The sequence below is a fragment of the Heptranchias perlo genome, chromosome 10 (genome assembly GCF_035084215.1).
Source record: "Heptranchias perlo isolate sHepPer1 chromosome 10, sHepPer1.hap1, whole genome shotgun sequence".
NCBI lineage: Eukaryota > Metazoa > Chordata > Chondrichthyes > Hexanchiformes > Hexanchidae > Heptranchias > Heptranchias perlo.
In genome coordinates, this window is record NC_090334.1 from 46239903 (window position 1) to 46251768 (window position 11866).

Genomic DNA, 11866 nt, shown 5'->3' on the forward strand with positions numbered 1-11866 from the left:
GTGGCAGCCAATTCGCAAAACAGCAAGGCCCCACAGCCAGCAAATGAATAACCAGATCATTTGCTTTTGCTGATTGAGGGAGGAATTCTGCCCAGGAGCCAGGAGAACTCCTTGCTCTTTTCCAATAATGCCACTAAGGTAGGCAGGGGTTAGTTTATCGTTTCATCTGAAAGACGGCTCCTCCGATGATGCCATGCTCCCTCAGTGCTGCAATGAAGTGTCAGCCTAGATTACGCGTTCAAGGCTGTGGGGCTTGAAACCCCAACCTCTGACTGAAGTGAGAGTGCAACCAACTGAGCCAAGCTGACACTGGACTTTTGCTGCCAGATTTACATTAAAAAAAAACATAACTCAAAAAATGGACTGTCCAGCCAAAAAGTGTGTGGATCAATGTTGGCTCGATATTGTAATTCAATAGTTGGCATCTCTGTACCAAATTCTTGAATTATATTAGCAGGGCATTTATTTGCAAGGATCTGAGACCATAGAATAACTGGAATTTCATATTGACAGCTGAGTCACAGGCATTCTTTCACATGCCTTAAACTACTGGTGCTTGTGAGTCTTGAAAAACCACTAGCAACTAATAGGCTAGTTACACTGCTCAATTTATGTCGATGCAAAACAGTTTTGACTTTGTCTCAATGCAACCATTTCATGTAATTCAGCAACGTGAGGTCACCTCCAGGAGCTTCTGGAAATTTTTAACCTCATTGGTTACTAGCTCATCTGCACATTCCAGTCTTCCATTCTTATGGTATTTCATTCATAAGCTCAACAGACTGACACAATACACCTGCCAAATAAAACTTACCTACCTCATTAGGATTAGTTACTAGTTTGTCTACATATTCTCATTTTATTCTTATATTTTATTTGTACATTCAACAGACTGATATTTGCAAATACATCTGCCAAATCTTGTCCTTTCTAAGAAAGAGGGATCCCAATCCCCAGCCAAAAGCAGTGCATCTGAAGGAAGCCATCAACAAGTACCTCCAAGTCACAATTGCTGAAATGCAAATTTTCAGATTCAAATAGCAATTAGGAAGGCAAATCGTGTTAGCCTTTATTGCAAGGGGGTTGGAGTATAAGAGTAAGGAGGTCTTGCTGTTATTATATAGGGCTCTGGTGAGACCACACCTGGAGTACTGTGTACAGTTTTGGTCTCCTTACCTAAAGAAGGATGTACTTGTCTGCGAGGGGAAGCAATGAAGGTTCACTAGATTGATTCCTGAGATGAAAAGGTTGTCCGATGAGGAGTGGTTGAGTAGAATGGGCCTATATTCTCTGGAGTTTAGAAGAATGAGAGGTGACCTCTTTGAAACGTATAGAATTCTTAGAGGGCTTGACAGGGTAGATGCTGAGAGGCTATTTCCCCTGGCTGGAAAGTCTAGAACTAGGGGCCATAGTCTCAAGATAAGAGGTCGGCCATTTTGACCAAGATGAGGAAAAATTTCTTCATTCTGCAGCCTTTTCATAAAACATATGATACAGAATGTGCCATGTGCAGATTTGGGGTTTGGTTAAGGAACTGGTTGCATTCCCATAAACAGAAAGTAGTTGTTAATGCTAGAGGTTCTGCATAGGGGCCAGTCACTAATGAAGTCCTGCAGGGTTCAGGTTACTCTTCACCATCTTTATCAATAATCTAGATGAAGGCACCAGGAGAGCTAGCTGCATGCTCGCAGAAGACACTAAGATATGTTCACGTGTAAAGACCTTAGAAAAAGAAAATAGATTTTGAGTGGATCTAGATGCAGTGGGGGAATGGGCCTGTATACGAACATATGAATTAAGAGCAAGAGTAGGCCATTCGGCCCCTCGAGCCTGCTCTGCCATTTGATAAGATCATGGCTGATCAGATTGTGACCTCAACCCTACTTTCCCGTCTACCTACTATAACCTTTGACTCCCTTGTTAATCAGGAATCTATCTAACTCAGCCTTAAAAATATTCAATGACCCTGCCTCCACCGCACTCTGGGGAAGGGAGTTCCACAGACTCACGACTCTCAGAGAAAAAATTTCTCTTTATCTCCGTCTTAAATGGGAGACCCCTTATTTTTAAACTGTATCCCCTAGTTCTAGTCTCTCCCACAAGGGGAAACATCCTCTCAGCATCTACCCCTTCAAGTCCTCTCAGGATCTTATATGTTTCAATAAGATCACCTCTCATTCTTCTAAACTCCAGTGTATACAGGCCCAACTTGTCCAACCTTTCTTCATAAGATAACCCCCTCATCCCAGGAATCAGTCGAGTGAACCTTCTCTGAACTGCCTCTAAAGTAATTATGTCCTTTCTTAAATAAGGAGACCAAAACTGCATACAGTATCCTAGATATGGTTTCACCAATGCCCTGTACAACTGTAGCAAAACATCTCTACTTTTATATTCCATTCCCCTTGTGAGATCTGCCAGGTGTCCTTTAATATAAATAAATGTAGCGTGATGCACTTGGTTTGGAGCAGCTCCAAGCGTGCAGGGTTGTGTGCTCAAGACTGCTGAGTGGGAGAAGGACCTGGAGGTTATAGTACATGTGTCACTGAAGGTCCATGACAGGTTACTGTGAAAGCGAATAGGGTGTTCGGATGAAAAAACTAGGAACACAATCCTTTCTTTATATAATGCCGTGGTCAGGCCATATCTATAGTATTATGTCCAGTTTTAGTCCCCTCTCATGTTAGAGGATATAGAAGTCCTGGAAAAGGTTCAGAAGAGGACCACTAGGTTGCTAATCCATGTTGGGTCAATTTATTTTATCCAGTCTTGGCCTTTAAGCCATAGAAATAATAAAAATCATTAGTTTCCCTTTAAAAGGAGCTAATAATTTTAGGTTCTTTGCTGGTTAGATCCCTTGCCTGTTGCTCAGCTCTTTGTGTCAGCATCCTATCAGTGATGATTCAATATTCAGCTTCCTTTTGCCCATTCTGTCAATTGGAATTTCTTCCACCCTGTCTGGATACAGGAATGCTTCCTTCAGTTTAGCATTGTCAGTCTGGGCCAGAATGAGTGGGGTTCAAGCCCCACTCTAGTACTTCAGTACATTATCTTGGCTGACACTCTAGCACAGCACTGAAGAAATACTGCACTGTCAGACGTATTAAACTGGGGCCCTGTTTGTCTGTTCCAGCAGTTCAGGTAGACATTAAAGATCCCACAGCACTATTCGAAGATGATGTCCTGGCCAAGATGGTGTAAAATGGCTGCCATGTTTGCCTACAAGTCACTGCACTTTCAAGTAATTTATTTTATATGAAGTGTTTTGAGAAATTTCTGAGCAATGTGAGAAGAACATAAGAACATAACCTAAGAAATAGGAGCAGGAGTAGGCCAATCGGCCCTTCGAGCCTGCTCCGCCATTTAATAAGATCATGGCTGATCTGATCCTAACCTCAAATCTAAATTCATGTCCAATTTCCTGCCCGCTCCCCGTAACCCCTAATTCCCTTCACTTCTAGGAAACTGTCTATTTCTGCTTTGAATTTATTCAATGATGTAGCTTCCTGGGGCAGCAAATTCCACAGACCTACCACCCTCTGAGTGAAGAAGTTTCCCCTCATCTCAGTTTTGAAGGAGCAGCCCCTTATTCTAAGATTAAGGTGCTATATAGATGCTTACTGTAGCATCAGACTAGCTTAAGGCACTTTCTTAAATGATAACCTGGGTTCTGCATGGGTAAAAACCCTGTTGTGCCATCAAAGTTCTCAATAGGATCTCCCGCCCTATAGGAGCCTGCATTCACTCTTCCTGCCATCTCTATCAAGACAGATTGGACAACTATCTTGGATGGCCTTACACTCCAAAGCCTAGATTTTCCAGCCCCATCCCATTTATTTTTCAGTGGATCTGAGCAGGTGGAGTGGAATGCTGCTGAGGGATATGGTCCACTATATCCTGATAACTGTGCACCTCTGTCGCCCCCCCCCCTCCCCCCATTTCCTGGGGGCTGGGGATGGAAGGACAGCATGTTCCCCTCTGTGTTTCTGTTTAAGAGCTGCTGCCTCACTGAATTTCTTGCTTTCAGCTTAAGCAACATATTCCCTAGACTACCAGATTGTGCATTGGGTTGCTCAAAGTGATCCTGGTGGCACTTTCTCCAGGATTATAAAATCAGCCCTTGTTGCTCAAGATTGTATTTGGCAGCTGGTACTGTAAATGGAGGCAATGAAACAATGTTATCCTTCGTAAATTATATAGCACAGCCACTAATATAACACACATTGTTGGTGACTTTCTGTCTAATACAGAACTAATGTAAAATACATTTCCAAAATAGACAGATGGAGGAATGCTGCATGTTCCCAGCCACATGCAGCCATGCCCAGTTTCACAGGCTATCTATGGGATGGTGATGGATGCAGTGGGCTTATCATGGCATTTGTCACTCTAATTGAACTGGAGGACTTTAGGGCCAGCTACCTAGGGATACACTTGGGAAACTGCAACAAAAGCACACTAAAGAGAAATTAATAAACAATTTTTTTTAATGATCATCTGAAGAGGTATAATACAACTTCACTCCGATTGACATATTAAAAGTCTTGTGTATAGCATGCATTCCCTGTAAACATCAGACTTGCTTTCTGTCACAGTTTACCCCTCATACATTGATTATAACATCGCTATTGTTCTAAAACAGATGGGGGAGTCAAGGACAAAGGAACATCACCTTAAAATCAGAGCCAGGCCATTCAGGAGAGAAGTTAGGAAACACTTCTTCACGCAAAGGGTGGTAGAAGTGTGGAACACTCTCCCACAAAAAGCAATAGCTGCCAGCTCAATTAATAATTTTAAATCTGAGATTGATAGATTTTTCCTACCAATGGTATTAAGGGATATGGAGTCATTGAATCATAGAATGGTTACAGTACAGAATGAGGCCATTTGGCCTATTGAGCCCACGCCAGCTCCCTGCAAGAGCAATCCAGCTAGTCCCATTCCTCCGCTTTTTCCCCACAGCCCTGCAAATTTTTTCCCTTCAAGTATTTATCCAATTCCTTTTTGAAAGCCACTGCTAAATCTGCTTCCACCACCCTTTCAGGCAGCGCATTCCAGATCATAACCACTTGCTGCCTGAAAACATTTTTCCTCATTTTTAAAAATTTGTTCATGGGATGTGCACGTCGCTGGCGAGGCCGGCATTTATTGCCCATCCCTAATTGCCCTTGAGAAAGTGGTGGTCAGCCACCTTCTTGAACCGCTGCAGTCCGTGTGGTGAAGGTTCTCCCACAGTGCTGTTAGGAAGGGAGTTCCAGGATTTTGACCCAGCGACGATGAAGGAATGGCGATATATTTCCAAGTCGGGATGGTGTGTGACTTGGAGGGGAAACGTGCAGGTGGTGTTGTTCCCATGTGCCTGCTGCTCTTGTCCTTCTAGGTGGTAGAGGTCGCGGGTTTGGGAGGTGCTGTCAAAGAAGCCTTGGCGAGTTGCTGGAGTGCATCCTGTGGATGGTACACACTGCAGCCACTGTGCACCGGTGGTGAAGGGAGTGAATGTTTAGGGTGGTGGATGGGGTGCCAATCAAGCGGGCTGCTTTGTCCTGGATGGTGTCGAGCTTCTTGAGTGTTGTTGGAGCTGCACTCATCCAGGCAAGTGGAGAGTATTCCATCACACTCCTGACTTGTGCCTTGTAGATGGTGGAAAGGCTTTATGGAGTCAGGAGGTGAGTCACTCGCCGCAGAATACCCAGCCTCTGACCTGCTCTTGTAGCCACAGTGTTTATATGGCTGGTCCAGTTAAGTTTCTGGTCAATGGTGACCCCCAGGATGTTGATGGTGGGGATTCGGCGATGGTAATGCCGTTGAATGTCAAGGGGAGGTGGTTAGACACTCTCTTGTTGGAGATGGTCATTGCCTGGCACTTGTCTGGCGTGAATGTTACTTGCCTCTTATGAGCCCAAGCCTGGATGTTGTCCAGGTCTTGCTGCATGCGGGCTCGGACTGCTTCATTCTCTGAGGGGTTGCGAATGGAACTGAACACTGTGCAATCATCAACGAACATCCCCATTTCTGACCTTATGATGGAGGGAAGGTCGTTGATGAAGCAGCTGAAGATGGTTGGGCCTACGACATTGCCCTGTGGAACTCAGCGATGAGCAGCAATGTCCTGGGGCTGAGCAAATTGGCCTCCAGCAACCACTACCATCTTCCTTTGTGCTAGTTATGACTCCAGCCACTGGAGAGTTTTCCCCCTGATTCCCATTGATTTCAATTTTACTAGGGCTCCTTGGTGCCACACTCGGTCAAATGCTGCCTTGATGTCAAGGGCAGTCACTCTCACCTCATCTCTGGAATTCAGCTCTTTTGTCCATGTTTGGACCAAGGCTGTAATGAGGTCTGGAGCCGAGTGGCCCTGGCGGAACCCAAACTGAGCATCGGTGAGCAGGTTATTGGTGAGTAAGTGCCGCTTGATAGCACTGTCGACAACACCTTCCATCACTTTGCTGATGATTGAGAGTAGACTGATGGGACGGTAATTTGCTGGATTGGATTTGTCCTGCTTTTTGTGGACAGGACATATCTGGGCAATTTTGCCCATTGTTGTGTAGATGCCAGTGTTGTAGCTGTACTGGAACAGCTTGTCTGGAGGCGCAGCTAGTTCTGGAGCACAAGTCTTCAGCACTACAGCCGGGATGTTGTCGGGGCCCATAGCCTTTGCTGTGTCCAGTGCACTCAACTGTTTCTTGATATCACGTGGAGTGAATCGAATTGGCTGAAGACTGGCTTCTGTGATGGTGGGGATATCGGGAGGCGGCCGAGATGGATCATCCACTCGGCACTTCTGGCTGAAGATGGTTGCAAATGCTTCAGCCTTGTCTTTTGCACTCACGTGCTGGACACTGCCATCATTGAGGATGGGGATGTTTACAGAGCCTCCTCCTTCCGTTAATTGTCCACCACCATTCATGACTGGATGTGGCAGGACTGCAGAGCTTTGATCTGATCCGTTGGTTGTGGAATCGCTTAGCTCTGTCTATAGCATGTTGCTTCCGCTGTTTAGCACGCATGTAGTCCTGAGTTGTAGGTTCACCAGGTTAGCACCTCATTTTTAGGTACGCCTGGTGCTGCTCCTGGCATGCTCTTCTACACTCCTCATTGAGCCAGGGTTGATCCCCTGGCTTGTTGGTAATGGTCGAGTGAGGAATATGCCGGGCCATGAGGTTACAGGTTGTGTTGGAATACAATTTTGCTGCTGCTGCTGGCCCACAGCACCTCATGGATGCCCAGTTTTGAGCTGCTAGATCTGTTCTGAATCTAACCCATTTAGCACGGTGGTAGTGTCACACAACACGTTGGATGGTGTCCTCAGTGCGAAGACGGGACTTCGTCTCCACGAGGACTGTGCGGTGGTCACTCCTACCAGTACTGTCATGGACAGATGCATTTGCGACAGGTAGATTGGTGAGGACGAGGTCAAGTAAGTTTTTCCCTCGTGTTGGTTTGCTCGCCACCTGCCGCAGGCCCAGTCTAGTAGCTATGTCCTTTAGGACTCGGCCAGCTCGGTCAGTAGTGGTGCTACCGAGCCACTCTTGGTGATGGACATTGAAGAGTACATTCTGTGCCCTTGCTACCCTCCAAGTGGTGTTCAACATGAAGGAGGACTGGTTCATTAGCTGAGGGAGGGCGGTAGGTGGTAATGAGCAGGAGGTTTCCTTGCCCATGTTTGACCTGATGCCATGAGATTTCATGGGGTCCAGAGTCAATGTTGAAAACTCCCAGGGCCACTCCCTCCTGACTGTATATCACTGTACCACCACCTCTGGTTGGTCTGTCCTGTCGATGGGACAGGTCATACTCAGGGATGGTGATGGAAGATTCTGGGACATTGGCTGAAAGGTTTGATTCTGTGAGCATGGCTATGTCAGGCTGTTGTTTGACTAGTATGTGGGACAGCTGTCCCAATTTTGGCACCAGTCCCCAGATGTTCGTGAGGAGGACTTTGCAGGGTCGACTGGGCTTGGTTTGCCTTTGTCGTGTCCGGTGCCTAGTGGTCCGATGCCGGGTGGCCCTTCCGGTTTTATTCTTCTTGTGACTTTTTTTTAAAGCGAGATTGTACAACTGAGTGGCTTGCTAGGCCATTTCCGAGGGCAATTAAGAATCAACCACATTGCTGTGGGTCTGGAGTCACATACAGGCCAGACCGGGTAAGGACGGCAGGTTTCCTTCCTTGAAGGACATTAGTGGTAGTTTCATGGCCACCATTACTGATACTAGTATTTTAATTCCAGATTTTTATTTAATTAATTAAATTTAATTAAATTAATTGAATTTAAATTCCCCAGCTGCTGTGGCGGGATTTGAACTTATGACTCCGGATTATTAGTCCAGGTCTCTGGATTACTAGTCCAGTAACATAACTACTATGTTACCGTACCCTCATGTCACATTAAATCTGTGGCCTCTGGTTCTCGACCCTTCCACCAATGGGAAAAGTTTCTCTTTATTTATTTCAAGCCGGGTAAATAGAGTTGGGATACAGATCAACCATGATCTCATTGAATGCCGGAACAGGCACGAGGGGCTGAATGGCCTACTCCTGTTCCTCCAAGTCACTGAGTAGCATCACTGGAGATCTGCTCATTATATATTGAAAATCTTCCTGTGTACAACACTTACTTCCTGTCACTTTTTTTTATCACAGTAACACTTGTTTCACACTATTTCTGTCACACCATGTCCAACACACTTTTCTATCTCATTTTTCTGTTGTTTTTCTATTGATTTCATGAGTCCTGCATTACTTGGTCTCCATGGTAGGTGGCAATGTTGTCCACCTACCATTGAGTCCTCCCAGTCATGAACCTAAGTGACACTTCAAACCATCCAGATAAGTTTTTAATTTCACTTCAGAATTTAAAAAAGATTAAATTATTATTTTTTTCTGCAGCACTCCTGCCCACTGTTCCTGCCACTGCCTCTACCATGGCAGTCCGCACTCACCATCGTCACCCTCTCCCACCCACTGTTCTTGCCTTTCTCTGCCTCTGGTTCAATCAGCCTCTCTCTGCCTGTTATTGGCCATCTCTCACCCGTTCCCTGCAGCCTTGGAGTTTCAGCCTCAGCCACTTTGTTTCTTACCCTGCGCCTCGGACCTTGGACCTCTGGATCCCTCCTCCAGGGCCAAGCAGTAGTAGAAGAGGTTGGAGAGATTGCAGAAAGATTCTTATAAAGGCAGGTAGAATAGTAGCAAGGGGGAAGTTTGTGATGGACAGCTCTAGAGAGTAGGGCTGAGGTTCTACCACAAATAGTGGAGTGATTGGGAGATGCATCGGAGGCTGTGTTAAAGGACTGAAGAGTATGGGCTGGGTGGAGTGCTGGATGAGGGTTCAGACGTTAAAAAGGACAAGGATTTTAAATTCACCCACCCAATTTATCGACACAAATGCAAGGATGACAGGATTTTGAATTTTTCCACCCGAGTTACTGACCCAACTCGAGGAAAATCCTCTCGAGATGTGTAAAATAGTTGAAGTTTTGTATTTACTTACGTATCTGCTGGAGAGATATATCACTTTACACTAATTTTTTTCAGCGATTCATTTTTTTAAGTCTATCTTATGCTTTGCGATTAGGCTTTTGTCTCACAGTTTCACATCATTGGCCTTATGTTTTGTTTTTCAGTTTTTATTCATTTGGTGCGGAATGTTTGAACAGTTGGCTGTTTTGTATGGGAGGTTTTTCTGGCAGCTGAGTATTGCAGATGTCAAGAATTCTATCAACATTCTAAATTATGGGTTGTTGGGTAGTTGGGAACTGAATAAGATCTGTTTTTCAAATTTGATTAAGATTGGTTCTGTATAGTAATCTGTAAACAGTCATACATAACGATGGCATACTGTAAATCAGCTAAGGTGGATGTGGACCAAATAGTGTCTGTTACCAGAAAAGACTTGTGTTATTTCTGGGAGCAAAGGTTACTACCAACAGGAATTTTGCCAATCTCTAATATGCTTACAACTAGAGCGATGTGATCTGGGGATAAGTGATTTTATTAAATTCACTGTTGTTAACATTACTGTCTACCTCCCTAACTGCTTTTACATAATAACAATATACAGTTTTAAACTTAGAGGCTTCTTGCTGCCCATCAATCATCGGACCAGTTACACTACCAGTGCCATTTCTCAGAACTAAATTTATCAGTCCTGGTCTGTGGACTGGTACAGTCATGTGATAGAAGATTTTTAATTGTTAGTCAATTAACACTTACTGTGTAGATTAACAGTAACTGTGCTAATCCAATAAAATGTATCTCTGTGGTTAAGGTATTAAGTCACCACCATCTTTTTGTAATTATTATTCCCATGGAAAGTCTTGAACTGAACCCACCAAGCACTTTATTTCTGTGGCAATTCTTTATTGTGTTGCAGAGATCACATTCCAGGATCAGAAGAAAAAATTGAGTTGCAAACAGAAGAGTACAACTTTAAATGTATGATTATTGACAGGATCCAGCTTGTCTCTGTACGTGTTTCAAATGTCAAATGCTGACTTTTTTTAAAATTTGCTTTCACAGATCTCCTGCAAGTTAAAGAGTGGAAACCCCCACAAACTACTTATGACTTTCTGGCCATCATGGATATCGTACGTCCTGGATTTGCAAAGCAGAGGACACCCAATTCTGTAAAACGAGAAGATACCTTTAAGGAGAAGGAAGATGAGAATGAACAGATGAGTGAGAGTAATGATGAAGAGGATCACAGAGAACCATTTGCAGAATCTGAAAGAGTGTATTTGCATGGGACAACTCTCAAGCCCCCAGATAAGGAAAAGAAGGTGCAGCATGAGCTTCATAATGAGCTATGATAAGAAAGCAGAGTTCAGCAAGTGAGTATCTGAGTGTTGTCAGGCTTCACTGATTTTAATGGCTGAGGCATAACCGAATTTGTACCTGGATGTTATTTGGCCTTTATCGGCAAAGGATGCAAATTATCGTCAGAAGCTGATTTCACAACAGGAACTGAACACATGATGTAATCCTGTGATGCAGCTTAACATTTTCTGCATGAATCGGGCAAACAACAACCAGCCAATTTCCATTGGAAATAATGTAAATTCCTTGATGTCAAAAGATTGTTATTCCTTTGTAACATATATATTCATTTTGTTCCTTGGTTTAAAATTAGAAATTCATTGGGTGTGTAACGGTAACTAAAAACACTTCTTGCATTTTTAATAAACTACTTACATTTAGTTATAATTTGAGGTTGTGTATGTACTTTTAAACAGCAATACAAATTACTTTGCGTGTAAATAGTCCTTTGCTAAACACCGATGATAAAAATTATTGCATAGATATCTGGTTTGTATTTCATAAGCCAGTGATTTTACAAACCGCAATAGCAACAAAGGGAAAATGTGTTTTAATACAAAATCAACAATTTTTTTTAACAATTCAATAAAACCATGATGGATGAAACAAAGATACTTTTCTACAAAAATATTTTATTTTTTTTGTCACAAGAATTTTTTCATCTCAACTACACTATTAGTTGGCTTTATCTTATGCTATTATTTCTGTATGGTCCTTATCAAGGCTGAGGATGGCTTCGTCTGAAACTACTCATTTTACCTTGTTGGAAATTCGATTGCAAATAAGGAAGAGCATTGGCTTTAAAAGTGCCTAGCCAGTTACACCAAATAATTGTAGTTATAATATGACAATACTTCATTAATTATTTGATTTCTACCTTGCTTTGACCTGACACATTTCAGTTGTGAATACAGTATTTCGATTTAAGGCAAATGCAGAAAAACACAGCAAAATTGGTTCATGAAAATTCATGGATTTCATCAATGCAAGTTGCATATCAGGAGATGGCTTATTGATAGATATGTGACTTAAAATACACTTTTATATATT

The 11866-nt window shown here is 43.4% G+C and overlaps 1 protein-coding gene across 1 annotated transcript in view; it reads left to right on the forward strand.

Moving 5' to 3' along the window:
- Positions 1–11426, forward strand: part of txndc16 (thioredoxin domain containing 16) — a 124475-nt gene extending 113049 nt beyond the window's left edge. Inside the window, exon 19 of the mRNA XM_067991622.1 lies at positions 10520–11426. Within this exon, the coding sequence (XP_067847723.1) occupies positions 10520–10809 (290 nt within the window). The 3' untranslated portion in view covers positions 10810–11426. The remainder of the gene's footprint in view (positions 1–10519) is intronic.
- Positions 11427–11866: the final 440 nt, after the last annotated feature.